General features: G+C 38.8%; 1 protein-coding gene across 1 annotated transcript in view; it reads right to left on the minus strand.

Moving 5' to 3' along the window:
- LOC127624213 (uronyl 2-sulfotransferase-like) overlaps positions 1–19,486 on the minus strand; it is an 80,085-nt gene that overhangs the window by 25,358 nt on the left and 35,241 nt on the right. Inside the window, exon 2 of the mRNA XM_052098929.1 lies at positions 5,717–5,760. Within this exon, the coding sequence (XP_051954889.1) occupies positions 5,717–5,760 (44 nt within the window). The remainder of the gene's footprint in view (positions 1–5,716; positions 5,761–19,486) is intronic.

Genomic DNA, 19,486 nt, shown 5'->3' on the forward strand with positions numbered 1-19,486 from the left:
AGTCTATAATATCCATTATTCATCATAGAACGGTTGGTTCTGGTTCTCTAAACGGTCTCTTCTCTGGTCTTTCACTCTGTCACATGTACAGCCATGGCCAAAAGTATTGGCAGTGACATACATTTTGTGTATTGCAAAGTTTGCTGCTTCAGTATTTGTAGATTATTTTTTAACATGTTTCTATGGTATACTGGAAACCAATGATACAATTTTCACAAGTTTGAAAGGCTTTTATTGGCAAAAACATTCAACATATGCAAATAGTCAATATTTACAGTGTTGACCCTTGTTCTTCATAACCTCTGCAATTCACTCTGGCATGCTGGATATCAGCTTCTGGGCCAAATCCTGACTGATGGCGATCCATTCTTGCCTTATTAATGCTCAGAGTTGATCACAATTTATGGGCTTCTGCTTGTCCACTCGCCTTTTGAGGATTGACCACAGGTTCAATTCTGAAAGACGCACTCACACCAACCTGCTGCCAACATTGAGCAAGCTCTGCTCTGGTGGTGACATGATTCCGTAGTGGACTCCTCAGGAGACTGTCCTGGTGCTTGCTGGACACTCTGCGACGTCCTGAAGCCTTCTTCACTGCAGTTGAACCTCTCTCCTTGAAGTTCTTGATGATCCGGTAACTGGTTCTTTCAGGTGCAATATTCTTTGCAGCAATTTCCTTGCATGTGAGGCCATTTTGATGCAAAGTGATGGCTGCACGTTTTCTTTAGAGGTAACCATTGCTAACAAGAACACAATGATTGGAAGCACTACTTCCCTCCTTTTATAGCAATCATCTTGCTCTTACATAATCCAATCAGAATGATAGAGTGATTTCACCTGACTAGTACTCGTTCACACTTTCCAATGTGCTGCTGATATGATTAGTGAAATGATGTTGGCTGGTCATTTTGTGACCGGGCCAAAAAAATAGCGAAATTTGGGTTTTAGTGATAAAGTTCATTTTTTGTGCCAATTAAGTTTTTTGCAATTATTTTAAATGCATCTGATCACTCTGCACAATAATCTAGAAACAATGTGAATCAACACCACAACAACTGAAGCAGAAAACTTTGCAAAACACAAACTTTGTCACTGCCAATACTTTCGGCCACAGATTTAAGAGTGCAAACACAGTTCTCAATACTCTCAACAAATCATTCCTGCATTCCAAAGTCTTTGAATCATTTGAACTTATTTCATAACAGAGACAGAAGAACCAAAGGGATGGAAATAGCAAATGTAGAAATAAGAAGAATATGCTGTGGAATGCTGATTATGCTGATTATAACACTGATGACACTGATCACGGTTATTCGGTCTTGCACATGTAACAAGTGCATGTAGGTTTTTTGGTTCTCTCATCTAAAAACTGCCATGTTCTAGAACATATGGGTATATAATGACTTGTTTTTCAACAAGTCTCTGTAAAAACCATAGACAGACCACAGAAATGGTCTCAACCCTACTATTATTAAATAGACCCATCTTTCGTCCTCTGAACACAGCTAACATTTTCACTGGCTTTAACCTACTAAAGCTTTATTGTAACCTACTAGATTATTGTATTAAAATCTAAAGTGCTTCTTGTAAGTCACTCTAGATAAGATGTCTGTTAGCTTTGATGCCATCCATACTACAAGCAGTCACACGTTTTGACAAAATGTAGGTTTCTCATTCACTCTTACACAGAAGTTAAAATCTAAGTTTAACATTTTCTTGCTACATAATTCCTATCCTTCCACTATTTTATAGTTTTAATGACTATATTATTATTCAGAAATGTCCTCACCTGGGGGCCTGGGTAGCTCAACAATTATTGACGTTGACTACCACCTCTGGAGTCATGAGTTCGAATCCAGGGTGTGCTGAGTGACTCCAGCCAGGTCTCCTAAGCAACCATATTGGCCTGGTTGCTAGGGAGGGTAGAGTCACATGGGGTAACCTCCTCATGTTTGCGATTAGTGGTTCTCGCTCAGTGGGGCATGTGGCAAATTGTGCAAGGATCGCGGAGAGTAGCATTAGCCTCCACATGCTGGGATTCTCTGCAGTGTCATGCACAAAGAGCCATGTGATAAGATGCGCGGACTGATGATTTCAGAAGGAGAGGCAACTGAGACTTGTCCTCTACCACCTGGATTGAGGTGAGTAACCGTGCCTCCACGAGGACCTACTAAGTAGTGGGAACTGGGCATTCCAAATTGGGAGAAAAGGGGATTAAAAAAAAAAAGAAATATCCTTGCCCAAAATGTCTTTTTCAAAAACGAATACGGCATCACAGGAAAGAAATTTGTGTTTGTCAAACCACTTCATGGGGTCTTTAAGAGTTTAGAACACTGTTTACACCTGGTATTAAGATGCATCCAGGGGTGTAAATAAATTAATAACAAATACTCATGTTAGTGTCATTTAGTAGTTTTCCCCTGGAATTGTATTTTAAGTAGCTTAAAAATTGTATACTTTTACTTGAGTACATTTTAAGTACTGTAACTACTTTTACTGCACTGTTTTCCTTCCGTCTGTGTTCACTACTCCCCTGTCCTGATTTTACTGTTATCCATCAACGTAATTGGGGCAATCAATCACACACAAACTTGAACAGCAAGTTGGGCTCCAACTGTAATGGATGTGGAGGATGCCTCAAGCACAGTTCAACACCTGAACATCCACGGCCGCACCTGAAAGGGATTTTTGCAGTGAAAAAAGCCAGTTACTTGATCTTGTCATGTGCGTTTATCTTGCTCAAGCCAGATATCAGTATTAATTCTGCCTCTAATTTGAAGAGACATATTGAGGTAAATTTCATTGTAAAACAGTTCAATGGAAAGGAGGCGAGAATTAGGTTTAAAAGTATTCATGTAATAGAATCAAACAGTGGGATTGTTAATAATAATATATATTTTAAATATTGTTTTTTTTATTTTATTTTATATTAAATATTGTTTGTTTTTTATTAATACTGACCCCTGATATAGAGAGTGTGTTAATTGGTATAATAAATTACCAGGAAAGTAGAGATGATAAAATAATTTATAATTATGCTTAGCCTTTATAAAGATAGAAAATTATCAACTCTTTTAGAGCAATACTTCCAGATTATTCCATCAGTCATAAATACATTTCAGAAAATTGTGCATCATGCATTAGAAAGAGAACAAACCTATTTCTGGGCTTAAAAGACACAAAAACTAAATCGATGCGGAACATTGTATCTCAAAAGGAGTTCAATGTGGCCCCCTATGTGCTACTAGATTAGATTAGATTCAACTTTATTGTCATTGTGCAGAGTACAAGTACAAAGACAATGAAATGCAGTTTGCGTCCAACCAGAAGTGCAAAAAAAAAGCAGAAAAGTGCAATGTGATAATTAAGTATAGGCAGGTGGTGCATAGGCAGGACAAGAAATATATTGCAGTGTTATAAGACCAGAATAAATATGGTTATGTAATATGAGCAGTGTATGAACAACATGTACAGATATGTGCAATGTAGTAGCAGTGACATTTAAAATAGTAGTAGAATAATATAGATATATGCAGTGTATTAGCAGAATATATAGTAAGAAAAACAGAGTAAATATGGATAATCTGTAACCACATAGACAGATATGTACAGTATGTACAGCTATGTGCAGTGTGGTAACATTAGAGCAGTAAGAATAAGTGTATGTACAGGATGAATAGTATAAAGAGTAGTAGAATATGGCTATGTATAGGTGTAATGACAGTATGTACATTTAATTAAATAAATAGAACAGAATGGGTGGGATAGGGTAGTGTCCGGGGGTGGGGGGGGGTAGTCTATTGTCACCGGGATGCAGAGCTAGAGTTCAGTAGGGTGACAGCTGCAGGAAAGAAGCTTCCTCTTAACCTGCTGGTACGGGTGCGGAGAGACCTGAAACGCCTCCTGGAGGGGAGTGGGGTGAACAGTCTGTGGTTGGGGTGGGAACAGTCTTTGATGATGCTGTGCGCCTTACGCAAGCATCGCTTACCCTGGATGGCCTCAATGGAGGGGAGCGAGGAACCGGTGATGCGCTGGGCAGTTTTCACCACCCTCTGCAGTGCTTTCCGGTCATGGGCAGAGCAGTTGCTATACCAAACTGAGACACAGTTAGTGAGGATGCTCTCGATGGTGCAGGGTGATGGTTGAGGAGGTGTGACTAGCTAACCTAACAGACTGAGGTCTGTTGGTTTGGAAGTCCAGAATCCAGTTACAGAGTTACTGGGCAGAGAGAAGCATTTCTAGCACAAATGGACTTAAATATTAATCTGTTTCTTACCCACACCTGTCATATCACTTCTGAAGTCATGTATTAAACCACTGAAGTTGTATGGATTACTTTTATGCTGCCTTTATGTGCTTTTTAGAGCGTCAAAATACTAAGAGATAGTTCACCCCAGATCTGTATGTGTATGACTTTCTTTATTCATAAGAACACAATTTAAGATTTTTAGAAGAATATTTCAGCTCTGTAGGTCCATTCAATATAAGTGAATGTGTGCCAAAATGTTGACGCTCTAAAAAGCACATAAAGGCAGCATAAAAGTAGTTTTCAGTACTCTTTCCACCCCTGGATGCGTCTCAGGTGATCTGATCACATGTGGTCAGGTGAGACAAATCACAGTTTACACCTGGTCATTTAAATGCATCTCCTGTGACCACTTGTGTCCAGATTTTGCGTTTACATATCACATAAAAAGTTGGCATGCTGTTTCAGAAAGTTCCAGTACCCTAGGATTGGCGACAGTATGCTGACTCACTGACATACAACATGTCCCACCAATTTTTGCATCGGCTTCAGAGCATTCACGTTTCCACGTGGTTCAACAAACAGGACATTGCGTCAATTTGTGTCACTTTTCGCGTTTGCATAATAAGTGACGAGCGTGATACAGAAGTTGCACTTTTCCATCCAACATTTAATTTAATCCATTCCTTTTCAGTTATACAGAATGAAATACACTGAAAAGATCTAGCTTCAAAGCTAGCTATTGGTGACCTCTCCTGAACATAAATGGAGCCTATATGCCCTAAAACATTTACTGCTTTGGCCACTAGGAGCAGTGTTTTAAAAAAGGTTTTTCGTTTTTGCTAAAGAAAAGTTGACCTATTCTTTCCGATTTCACTGTGAGATCAGGCTTTTCAAGGGGAGGGCCTCTGATTTCATGACAACATACACCAATCACTATCAGTATGCTACTGCAAGATAATAAACCACAAAAGAGTCATAAAAGACAAAGCGCTAATAAAACCAGCATGTGTTTCTCCCGGATACAAATGAAATTCAATCTACCTGTAAGCACAAATGCAACTTCAGGGCCGTCGCCAGACACACAGAGACAGACCAAAACAATGTATTTTAAGTTATCCTTGGGGAGATCAGTGTTCATTTGACTTACGTTTGATCCTGTTGCTGCAAACTGACCAAGTAAATGTACAAATATTAGCATGATAAAGTGGAGAGAGATGGGTTTTCTTCCCCCAAAAGCTAGTTTACAATTTGAAAATTCCTTGCTTTACTGGGGCACAAGTGTGGGTGGGGGAGGGTCACTGCCCCCTAATGCACGCCCTTGGCGACAGGCCTGACTTGTGTTTGACCTTTCACTCACTGTCCAATCTGAGGAAATGAGTCTACACAAACATTACATGTGAGAAGGCCTAAATAGGAAGGGAAACAAGACAGGAAAACTGTAAAAACTAAACAAAACAAAAAACTTACCCTTGGTACAAGGGGCCCGTGGTCATCAACAAAAGTGGATTCTCCTGTGAAGAAAATTGGTCAGAGTGAGCTACATAAATAAACCATCTGTTATTTAGGTAAACAAAAGAACTTAGAGGGAGCAATATATTATTTGACAACAACATCTTTTCAGTGAATTACATGGAAAACAAAATGTATGAGAGTGTATGTCCAAAAGACAGATACAGATACTGTATCTGTTATAAATACTAGCTTACTAAATACTAGCAATAATACTAAATTATAATTCTTAGCTAGCTAGCAGCTTGCACTAAATGCCTCAGCTTTTCATCTGGAGTTTCTCTCTTCCATTACACTACAGGGATTTTGGAGACTTTTGCACAGTTGAATGAGCTCAAGGAGATCTGAGAAAGACCTCATACTGCACATCTCATTCCTCTGCCATCCATCAGGAGCCTCATGTTCCCATTTTTAGTGATTTGAGAAAAGCGCTGACCAGTCGCCGATGTCAGCGAGATATCTAGAATGTTAAATATCTGGACCTGTCTGCAATCGCGCAACCTGAAATGTGTTTTGCCTGAATACATCTGCAGCGTTGACATACAGCCAATGAGAGAGCAAGAAACGGTTCAAAGGAAGTTTCAGTGGGAGGAGTCCTGATGTACCTGCAACAGAACATTAACTTGCATGGCTGCGGTATCAAGAAAGTCTCATTGGACCGAAGAAATGGAGGAAAAATTTGTGGAACATTGGCAAGCGCACCAGTGCCTATTTTATTTTTCCTCTGAACTGAAGCACAACCGGGTGGAGAAAAAGAAGAGTTAGAGAGAAATTGGCAATTCTCTTGGACAGTCAGGTAAGCAAATAGGTAGATTTTTCATTAGGAGGTACTTTTTCATATTGTACCCAATAAAATATATGATGCCTTTAATTTAAGTGATTAAAAACATTCACATCATATTCTGAAATGCATAACATATGATCATGCATTTGTTTTCGTATCACTTCTAGCGTGTACTCTGTTGTGAAACGTAATTCGAAATCCAGGCAGAGTCATCAGGGATTCGTCAATAGTGAAATTATTTGTAATGTTTTCACACCCGTCACCGATTCCTCGTGCAATTTGATAACACTACGACTTCAATGACAAGACAGACAGTTGTGTAATATGAACGGTACCACAATCCAACATCTTTGAAAGCTGTGTAGTGTGCAGGAGGCATAACACGTCAGAGTAATTCTAGAAGTGTCTCTTTAAGAATGCTGACTGGCTGAAAATGAAAGTAATGTTTCTAAATTAAGGTAGAATCAGAACAAGGTAAATTTTCTGTACTCCAATTTTGTAGAAATTTGAAACTGGTAAACTCTCCGAGGAGGATCTAAACAATAAGATTAGACTATAAGAATAGAAAACTATTCAGAAAGTCTAATAACGGGGAGGAGGTGGATATAATGGAGGTGATAGGAAACTATTTAATAAATTGTAAACCTTTCTAAGGATTGACTGAAGGATTGATTGGTGGTAGCCAGTGACGTGCGGTGATGTCTTAAAGAGGCTAGGCACTGAGTTATGAAAGCCAGATTACCTGATTTATTGTTTAAGCTAATAATACGTAATAACAGAGAACGTTACGCACAAGCGCGGCATATCAAGAAATATACAAATCAGGATGTATATCGTGTACTCTCGCTCTCTCTCTCTCTCACACACACACACACAAACAGCGAACGTTACGCACAAGCGCGGCATATCAAGAAATTTACATATCAGGATGTATATCGTGTACATATCAAGAAATGTATATGTATTTTATATATGTTTTATATATAATATATACGATTTTGTTAATATATCTTCATAAGATATCATTATACAAAATTCAGTAGTCAAAGCACAGAACATATAACAGAACATAAGTTGTTTATTTTTTTTACAACATTATGTGCTTATTTTTTTATGTGCAATCTTCATCTTTATAACAGAAGATACAATACAACAATCTTCAAGATACAGTAAATCTTCAAATGTGTAACAGATTGTCACCTTAAAAACAGTCATTGCGTGGTGGTGGAACAAGCAATGCTATATAGAAATATGTAGTTAGCATATTAATTTAATCTTTGTTTTTTTGTTTTATTAGTTCATTAACTAATTGGTAACTCAAGTTAGGCATGTACGCTAGCTGTGGTGTAATGACGTTAGCTACGCAAATGTCCAGGAATATCTCGATTTTAATTGATCCATGTCTGATACGTAATGGAGATGATTACGGGCATAACATATTTACGTCAAAAGGCACAGCAGATTTGTGCTTTTTGCCGTACATGTTAAAGAATACAGGATCGAAGTGCGCATGCGCAACATGGGTTTTCCGCTTGTCGTCTGCAATGAATGGACCTTAAAAGCACTGCTTATTCTACCATTTGTTTTTAGTTGATTATGCGTAACTGCTACATTTGTCATCATAACGTCTAAACAATTGGAATAACACACATATTGCATATATAAATCACAAGAATAAAACGTAAAAATACAAATACAAGTTTATTATTTAATAATATGAATTTTGGCAGGGTAGGCAGTGCCTCCCAAACCGCACGTCAGTGGTGGTAGCAAAGGATGTGTTAATTGAAAATTTAAAAAGAAATACAGATATTATTATAATTATTATTTATAGTGCAACCTCTATGTGGTAGCAGTATGCCAAGGTCCAGGCAGACAATTCATGCAAAGCAATTTGTTTTAGACAAAAGCATCAGCTAAATTACAAGTAATGCATTTTTTTAGCTGATTCATGTTATATTATCACCATTTAAATATATTTTATCCATTCTAGAATATACCATTTACTATTGCTCTTAAAACATTCCCTGATAGGCCCCAGAATGGCCTTATCCTAAAATGTACTTACTTCTATTAGGATTGCGCCAGTGCCCTGCTGACCCACGCTCAACGATGGTACCATCAGTCATGGCTTTAGTCTGAATCTCAATTTATCTGCTATTAGAGCTCCATAACCCCTCAGGGCCAATTAGCACTTCCACTAATTACCCGTCCTGGCTGCAACCCTCTGGGGTCAGATTCCCAGACTTCAGGTCAGTCATTCAGGTTGCCAAGCTTAGAAATAATTGGAGAGCAAAAGCAGGCACAGAAATGCAAAGCATAAACACAGGACTTCTGCAATGATTAGCGTAGGCCAGATTTAGAATAAAACAGCATGAAACAGAGTGGGCAACGGGTCAAATTCATGAGTTTTGTCAAAGCCAGATAAAGTTTATTTTCTTTTATGAGAGGAAAATGAATGACCTAAAACAGAAAGTCACAATAACATTGATAGAAACAGCCACTTACTTGGGATATACACACACAAACAAAAGTCTTCTGCAGTACAATTTGCCTTTCATGTAAAAGTAGCTTGGCTTTCACAAAGAAAAAACAAAAAAATTGAATTTTTTCCAAGCAGATGGCTTGGCTCAGGAATGCTGTTGTTTGTGCCGGAATTTCATAAACACATTCTTTCAGCATGTAATGTTTAACTAGAGTTATGAAAATGGTGGCTTTGTTAAGTATGGCTTAGAGATGAGGGCAAGCCAAAAATAATCCAGAGGTGGTGCTGGAAGCCACACAGGTTCAAAGTGGCAGTTGTGAGTTACTATGAAACACAAAAACCGTTGGCTTTTTTCATCCAGTCTCGGTTTTAAATCATATGTCCTACAAAGCCTTGACCACAGGTAGAATACCCTCGAGACTTGTGTAAACAGAAGGACATCTTAAACATGCACCATGAAGAAGTAAAACACATCTGCCTCTTAATCAACATTCTTTTGAACTCCTGGACAAAGGGTGATTTGATGCGATTATAGGGAACAAGCAAGCCAACAACCCTAAACAATCTATGTCAGTGAAAACCTGTTGTTGACTGAATGCCCTTAATGAAATAAACATGTATTGACTCCAGTTAAAAATGTACAGGGTTGGGGAGTAACAGAATACATATAACAGGATTACGTATTTAAAATACAAAATATAAGTAACTGTATTCCACTAATTACAATTGAAATGGTTGGTAAATAGAATACAGTTATATTCATATTTTGATTACTGAAGGCATTTTATTGCCATTTAATTTCATTTAATATTTCGTCTGTTTAAAATGGAAAACATATATCCATATAAATTATACAATCCAAGGAGCATTTAAACAGCAATGAAACACTTTCTTATGATGCTACATTCAAGCAGGCGCATTCCCATGGTTATGAGTAAAGGGTGGATATGATGTCACCGAGAAGCTTTCCTTTTGGGAGCTTAATATAGAGAATACAAATAGGATCAGAAAAAGATGTTGTTGAATACACTCTGTGGGGTTTTGAAGTTTGGAGCAGCAGAAATGGTTAACTTTGTGTAATAGACATGTTTAGATTTATGCTAAGCTAAAATGCTATTTCTAGCCCTTTTGTCTAAGGAGGGCACCACACAGGCCCGCACTGCCCAGCCTTTTTATGTCCAATGCCAGATCGTTATGCAACAAAATGGATGAGCTGGCGATGATCATCGAGGCAAACAGTTATGCTAAAGACTGCTCGCTGGTAGTAATTACAGAGACGTGGCTGCACTCTGGGATTCCGGATGAAGCTATTATACTAGCGGGTCGTACAGCACACCGGGCCGACAGAACCGGCAACTCCAGAAAGAGCAAAGGAGGGGGGCTCTGCATCTATTCTAACAACAGCTGGAGCACCGATGCCACAGTGACTGAAAGACACTGCTCACCAGACGTGGAGTTTGTCACACTGAAATGCCGGCCCTCTACTTGCCGCGTGAGTTCACTGTTGTTTTTATCACGGCTGTTTATATTCCACCTAGCTCTAATGCTAATGCAGCTATGGATATCTTGCAAACTAGTATGAATAGACTGCAATCCACCCACCCGGATGGAATCTTTATTGTGGCAGGGGATTTTAATCATGCTAACCTGTGTACTGTACGTCCCAAATTTCATCAGTATGTAATATGTCCAACCAGAGGTGATAATACTCTGGATCATGTCTATAGTAATATCAGAGGGGCATATAAGGTCTCATCTCACCCCCATTTAGGGCAGTCTGACCATCTGACCCTCTTTCTTACACCAGCGTACAGACCTGTGTTTAAGAGATCCATGCATACTGTTAAACTAACCAAACTGTGGCCTGCAAGTGCGATCCCACAATTGCAAGACTGTTTTGAGCACACTGACTGGGCACTTTTCTCACAGCAGAGTCTTGAGGATTACACCTGCACTGTTTTGCACTACATTAAGACCTGCATTGATAATGTCACTGTTGAAAGACAGGTCAAATGTTATCAAAACAATAAACCATGGATGAACAGGGAGGTCAAGCTGCTGCTGAAAAACCGTGATAAAGCCTTTAAGTCCAGGGATACGGAATTATACAGCACCGCCAGATCCAAATTAAAGACAGGCATCAAGGAAGCAAAAGTGGCCTACAGGAGGAAGATAGAGGAGCACTTTGACGAAGGGGATCCACGGCGCGTTTGCAGGGAATACAACACCTTACGAACTTTAAGGGTTCAAAAGACCCAAGCCCAAGTACCAGCAGCAATTTGGCCGAGGAGCTCAATCACTTCTTTGCGTGCTTTGAGGTGAATGGGACTGAGACAACATCGGCCGGACCAATAATACTCTTGCCCAAAGAAGATGCCCCGACATTCTCCTTGAGAGAAGAGGAGGTCAGGAGGGCATTTCTTGGTGTGAACCCCAGGAAGGCTGCCGGGCCCGACGGGATCCCTGGGAGAGTGTTGAGGGACTGCGCAGATCAGCTGGCTGGGGTATTTACTTCCATCTTTAACCTCTCTCTGTCTACCTGTTCCATTCCCAAGTGCCTTAAATCTGCTATCATTGTGCCGATCCCGAAAAAATCAGCTGTGAGTAGCTTCAATGACTATAGACCAGTGGCTCTCACTTCCACTGTTATGAAGTGCTTTGAAAGACTGCTGCTAAAACATATAACAACCTCCCTTCCCCCCACACTGGACCAGCACCAGTTTGCCTATAAAGCAAACAGGTCAACCGCTGATGCCATCAACACAGCCCTGCACTGTGTGCTGACCCACCTGGAACATCCTGGCACCTATGCAAGACTGTTGTTTGTGGACTTTAGTTCTGCGTTTAATTGTATCATTCCTGGAAGACTGGTGTCCAAGCTACATGGACTGGGCATCAGCACAAACATCTGCAGATGGATCAATGACTTTCTCACAGACCGTCCCCAGTCAGTTCGTCTGGGCTCGCAACTTTCCTCTGTTCTCACACTCAGCACTGGGGCACCCCAGGGTTGTGTGTTGAGCCCCTACTTTACATTTTATACACTCACGACTGTAACCCAGTTCATGAAAGTAATACTATTATCAAATTTGCAGATGACACCACTGTAGTTGGACTTATTCACAACAATGATGAGTCTGCCTACAGGGATGAAATCCAAAAACTCTCCGCCTGGTGCTCCATTAACAACCTGTCTCTCAACGCCTCTAAGACCAAAGAGGTGGTGGTAGATTTCACGAGGAAGAAGATTGACCTTGCCCCCGTCTACATTAATGGAGAAATTGTGGAGAGGGTTGAGGACTTCAAATTCCTTGGGACATACATTTCACAGGACATCACTTGGGCAACCAACACTACAGCCCTTGTGAAGAAAGCTCAGCAGCGACTGTACTTTCTCAGGTCACTCAATAAAATTAACCTCTCCCAGAAATTGCTTTTATCCTTTTACAACTGTTCTGTCCAAAGTATTATCTCACACGATATTCTGGTGTGGTTTAGTAGCTGCACCGCTGCTGATAAAAAGCGCTGGACAGAGTTAGGAAATCAGCACAAAATATTATTCACACACAGCTCCCCTCACTCGTGGACATATATCACACCAGATGCATGCAACGGGCAAAAAATATAATTCAGGACTGTTCCCATCCAGGTCACGGCCTCTTTATTTTGCTGCCATCTGGAAGGCGCTACAGATCCTTCCGGGGTCGCACCTCTAGACTTTTGAACAGTTTTTATCCAAATGCTATAAAATACCTGAACTCATGAGCATATAGATTGCTCTGCATTTTTAATGACTATATTTTAGCTATTTTTATTATTTTATCTGTTCTTTCTTATAATGTATTTATGTATTGATGTCGTTTTGTCATATTATGTGTTACCACCATGGGAAGTGCAATTTAAATTTCGTTGTTATAGGCAATGACAATAAAGGCAATAATAATAATAATAATAATAATAATAATAATACTAGGGTGACTATACGTCCTCTTTTTCTCAGATATGTCCTCTTTTTCGGACCTTAAAAAACATCCGGCAGGGATTTCTAAATTGGCGAATATGTCTGGGATTTGGCTTTAGTTGTATTATGATGTGCATCTGGTCTAATCCTTCATTGTGTGTGCATGCATATTTGCATTATTTAGCCCCACTTTGTAAGTCCTGCTTTCTGGGACACTAATTTGTCGATTATAAGAGGCTTGCAGCAACTTTTGGCCAAATTCTTGCCTGATAATCTCTCCGCAAACGGGTCGAAGCGCTGTTGTGTTCGGCATCAAACAGTTGCTTGACAGTTGCAGAAAATGACAGCTGAGTGGAAACAATGCCCAAATGAAAGTGCAAATTTATAGAAGATTTGCACAAAAAATTCCCATGCTTATGTCCAGGTCGAGATCCGTGGGAGGCAGAATGTTTGACATATAAAAGCTGGCACTTATGTGTCAGTTGCTAATAAAGGTGCAAGTGATTTAGAAGCACACATTAGCTCTGCGAAGCATAAAGGGTCAGCAAAAGGTAAAAGTTCATCAGGTAAATTAACAGACCACTTTTTGCAAAAAGGTAAAATCTTTTCACATTGCTTCATTTTCCATGGCCATTCAAAATAAGAGTAATAGTAAATGTAGGTACACTCACATCATCAAATATTTTATTTTAGTACATGGATATTCAAAAGAATGTTGGAAATGTTTGTAATTTACATATATGTTTATGTTATGTTAATAGAGAGTCTTTTTCACTGTATTAAAGTTTGTATTCATAATAACACTGTTTTGAAACTCAATCCCCCACCGGCAAAAAGAAAAGGTGTCCTCTTTTTGGAAAACCAGAATATGGTCACCCTACATTTACATGCATCTGTTACACTAAGAAAATCAAAGTTAGATCATATTTTTTCTCTCCATAAGACCTTTGATATCAGGGCAAATATGTACGGCAAATATTTTATTCTAATTTCTTTAATGTTTTACTGTAAAAATATCTAAAATCATTCAAACAAAATCAATTTACTTTATCTTGTTTTAAAAGCAGCATTGCATATGATGAAGTATTTAGGCATTTTTCAGAGAATACATTTTTAACACAAGTAAATTGTTTTTTTACTGGCAGATTTTTTCACTTGTTATTTTAAAATAAGTACAGATTTAAAATGACTGGGGATCACACACTCCCGACTGTCACGTTGATCTGATCCAATTACCAATTACCAGTGTGAAAACACACTCTCCCATTCTAGGAGATGCATGACAGATGTAAACAAACATAGATACGGAAACAGCCTGCTGTTGTTGATACCAGCCATGAAAGAAATGGGCAAAGCATATTTTAGTGTGGTCTTGGGTGGGAAGACGCTACCTCTAGAGACTGCAACACAAGTTGGAAATGAGTGGCGTTAAAAGTTAAACTCTAATGAGTGCTTGTTCACCATCTACATTTCCAGAGCTTCGTGCCCTGCATGTTTTATTTCCATTAGCTGATCACTGTATGACTTCAGCTTTCAGTCAGGAGCAACATAAACTATGACATTACCCCTGTAGTTGTGGATAGTCTGCTCAAAATCAAACATGTTTGATATCCACCGACTAGATGGAATCATAGACTGAGAGTAAGAAATCCGAATCAGTGATGACTCTTACTATTCAAAAATATGCAGACTGGAGCTGACTGGTGTCGACCAGCACTGACTCGGCACGAATAAATCAAGGTTAAAATTATGTAGTGTGATCCAGCCTTTAGTAATGTCCCTAGTTTTATTAGTTACTCCCTAACACTGGGTGCAATCTATATGCCATTATAAATTATAGCTATTAACTCAAATCATGCCAGAATTCTCATGAAACAACCAAACGAACAAAATTCTGACGTCAAACAAACTTGGGTCCAAGTTCTAGTGTGAAAGTTACATAAAAAAAGAGAAAAAAAAACAAAACATGTATCGTGGTTATTAACTGTAGCATACAACTTTAGTTTCCATTCCAACTTTGCATCGGGTGAGTATGTGTCAAGCGGTTTTCTACTTCAAAAGATAACTGTCAAAACATGCTTGAACAGCTTAAAAAAAAAAAAAAATACAGCATAAATTGATCTCATCATCTTACACCTGCAAAGTTATTTATGAAGTGTGTTAGTGAGTAAACGACAGGCTGAAAGCACACTTATGTGCTTTAACACTCCTGCTGATGTGTAGGCAGCACTCTAGAGGCTAAGAGACTAGAACATATGTGTTAGAGGGGTCCTTAAGTAATGACATCACTCTATCATTCCAGAGCGGTTAAACACACCCAGTTTAAATAGCATCAGAGACTTATTTATTATTTATGACACCATCATATTCAGTTTCCACCACAGCATATAGCAGCAGTGTGTCTCGTTGCCTCTATGTAAGTGTTTGTGACTGACGACATGAGTGCTCTTGCTGTGTGCGGTCAGACTTCAGTCAACCCTTTGATATAGTATGTAGGAGTGGCTCAAAATTAAGCCCCCCAGGCCTTAACCATCAGTCTAATGACAGAGAGGGGTTTCAGCATCTCCACCCAGGACTGTTTTTGTACAGGTCTGACACTCTTACCACCTGCCAAGTGTGGTAGAGCATATAGACATCTGCTTTCCTTTTTATAAATAATTGCTGTGTTGTTGTATTAGGAACCTTCACTCAGTGAGGTCTTAGTGAGAGCCTAGCAAGCTGGGTCAGGATTTATGGGGTGGCTGTGTCTAATGTTAGCATGGGCATGAATGATACAGGCTCTTTTGATATATTTAAAAATCTTTGATTCAGAAGTCCACCACACTTAGGGGCTGTTTACACAGTCTGTGCTGTTTTTAATTGTTGTTCTATGTAAACATGTGCTAGACAGATGTTTTTTGTCCATTGCAGGGTGTCTCGCCATTTTTTAAAGTGTCTTGAGCATGCCGTTTTTGAGACAACATGGCGACTTAAAAAAATGTGTCTCAAGACACCTGCATTTTGTTTCATTAGTTGAACTGTGACTTGCTTCAACACAAGAGCATGTTCAGTGTGAATGGCCCCTTACACCACACATAACACTTGAACCTACATTTCTCGATGTGTTAAAAGTGTGTTTAATGTGACAAATAGTTATGGATTTCAAAATGTGAGTCCACATTGAAAATTAAAAACAAAACAAAAGCATCACTTGAAGCCCACTTTAAATGTGTGTGATTGTGTGAGCATGCATACGAGAATATCTGTGTATGAGTGTTATTGTGTTTGACTGCTCAGTTGAATGGCTTTTGAGAAAGTATTTTTCTCACCCTATCATGATTATGGCTGATCATGCAATAATCTATAAGGGTTTCCTCAGTGAATCTTCATTAAGTCAATAAGTTACACATTTCTGACAGAGCGAGGACACAGCTACTGTTATAAGAATCCAAAGTAATTCAAAATGAAATATTGTGTATTTAGAAAAATGTTAAAGATCTCATTTAAGCACTTGATATTCCATTGGCCTAATTTTTTTTATGTATAACAAAATGTATCCAAAATATATACTGTAGCTATCTCTGCATATTGGAACATTGAAAAAATTATGCAGACCATATTTTAAATGTGCACTCAGTAACATTTTTGATTGTCATCTTTGACACCTAGTGGCGTGGATGCAGCAATATTCAAAATCAATAGTTTTAAGACCCATGTAAACAAGTGAGCCATGTTTATTTTAATCCATTTGATTCTGACATGGCTGCCCCCATAAGGGGATGCTCTCCATGTAGAATAGGACAGCCTATGTTTGGAGTCTTCATATCATGTGTGGTCATGGTTTTATACATACATCTATATATCAAATTACTATTCAGGGTTAAAGGAAAAATTCTTTATAAAAAAGTGCACCTTTAAGTGGAGACAAGGAACTCCAATTTGAGGTTATAAAAGGCACTATGCAAGAGACTTTTCTAGGTTAAGGAAAGGATTATTGGATTTGTGCTGCATGTTGAATGCTAATTCTGAACATGTTGTTCAAATGTCAGATATTTAGAGAAAATCCATAGAAACTTTTCTTTTGCTCTAATAAAGAGAGTTACCAATCAAAGCACTGCACCATACAGCAGTCCGGCTGTTAGAGGAAACCAACATCCCCAATGGTATTTACAGCTATTAACAGCAGTTCCTCTCCTTCACACATCCCTCGTTTATCTTGCGTCACTCTTGAAACCGACTGGAGTCTTAATCTGACTTCCTATTCACAGCTGCCCCCAGAAAGGAAAACTGTGGCGGACCAATGTGGCAGAGCTGTGGCAGATTCAATGCTGAATACAGCATTGAGGTCCAGCATGGAAAATATCAAACTCTTTTGGTCTGCTCTTAGTGACAGGAAATATGCTAAATAAACAGTTTTTCTTCTGCAGATTCCCTGTAAACAGAGGTTTCTTGTTTTTTTAACGACTTTGCAGAAAAGCAACATTTGTAGCAATTTGTTGGTTCCAAATGCTGTCATATGCCTTTCTCATCACTGCCGCTCAAATTCCCACAGAGACACAACATTATTTTTTGAGACTGGCCAAATGCATCCAAGCACCTGGAATGAACCAGCAAGATCCCAATAAAAATGGTACACTCTCACATGCGACCTTTGACCTTTGTTGCGAAACATCAACAGCTAGCAATTTGGTGGAAATTATGGATGTAACAATGGTCGACTAGTCATCCAACAACTATTTGTGAGATCAAAAAGACTAGAAGAACAAAAATATTGTATGTGTGTGTGTGTGTGCATGCACTGGCAGCAAAAAAGTTTGGAATAATGTACATATTTAGCTGTTTCGGAAGGAAATTTGTACTTTAATTCACCAAGTGTCATTCAACTGATCACCAAGTATAGTCAGGACATTACTGATGTAAAAACAGCACCATCAATATTTATTTTTATCAAATCAAGACAAGTCCCATTTCCAGCAGCAATCACCCCAACACCTTATCCTTGAGTAATCATGCTAAATTGCTCATTTGGTAATAGAAAATCACTTGCCATTATATCAAACACAGCTGAAAGCTATTTGGTCTGTTAAATGAAGCTTAACATTGTCTTTGTGTTTGTTTTTGAGTTGCCACAGTATGCAATATACTGGCATGTCTTAAGGTCAATATTAGGTCAAAAATGGCAACAACAAAAAAAACCCCAGCTTTCTCTAGAAACTCACCAGTCAATCATTGTTTTGAGGAATGAAGGCTATCCAATCCTTGAAATTGCCAAAAAACTGAAGATTTCATACAAATGTGAATACTACAATCTTCAAAAACAAAGGACAACTGGCTCTAACAAGGACAGAAAAGATGTGGAAGGCCAGATGTACAAATAAACAAGAGGATAAGTACATCAGAGTCTCTAGTTTGAGAAATAGACAACTCAAATGTCCTCAACTGACAGCTTCATTGAATTCTACCTGCTCAACACCAGTTTCATGTACAACAGTAAAGAGAAGACTCAGGGGTGCAGGCCTTATGGGAAGAATTGCAAAGAAAAAGCCACTTTGGAAACAGAAAAACAAAAAGAAAAGGTTAGAGTGGGCACAGAAACACAGACATAGTACAGCAGATAATTGGAAAAGAGTGTTATGGATCTTAACCCATTGAGACTTTGTGGGATCAGTTAGATTGTAAAGTGCGTGAGAAGTGTCAGACAAGACAGCCACATCTATGTCAAGTGCTACAGGACGCATGGGGTGAAATGTCACCTGAGTATCTGGACAAACCGACAGCTAGAATGCCAAGGATCTGCAAAGCTGTCATTGGAGGATTTTTTTTAATGCAAACTCTTTGAAGTAGTTCAAGAAGTTCTGAATATTTTCATATTGTAATAGTAATTTTTCACATTGTTAATGTCCTGACTATACATTGTGATCTGTTGAATGCCACTTTGGTGAATAAAAGTACCAATTTCTTTCCATAAGAGCAAAATCTGCACATTATTCCAAACTAATCCTAGTTAGACATATGAGCCTCCTACTGTAGTAGTGATCTATTTTATATACACACATAAGTCCAAATATTTTGGCAATACTTTAATAAGAATGCTGTAAAAAAAAATGCATTTACAGACCCCTGCATCCTGGTCCATTCTGATGTATTCCATCTAGCTGTTTTTAGACACAGGAACGCATCATATGTTAGGGTAAGTTGAACCAAAAACCAGCTTAATTAAACAGGGCTTCCTTAAGACTGATTGGTCAACTTCTCATTTAGAGAAACAGTGGAAAACAAAAAGAAAGTAAAGTTAATACCAAGTGATTACCTCTATGAAGTCTATGAAATCATACTACACTCTTACAGGACTCTCAATGACATTAACACAGATGCATGACACATGCTAGTGCACTTACGCACGCACAGCTTACTCAGTAAAACCCAAAGAAAATGACCATGGGATTTGAGTAAGCTGTTGAATATACTGACTGCCAAAGATTGTACATTTCCTCAGATGTATGAAATACATCCATCCCC

This window comes from Xyrauchen texanus, chromosome 30, assembly GCF_025860055.1.
Source record: "Xyrauchen texanus isolate HMW12.3.18 chromosome 30, RBS_HiC_50CHRs, whole genome shotgun sequence".
NCBI lineage: Eukaryota > Metazoa > Chordata > Actinopteri > Cypriniformes > Catostomidae > Xyrauchen > Xyrauchen texanus.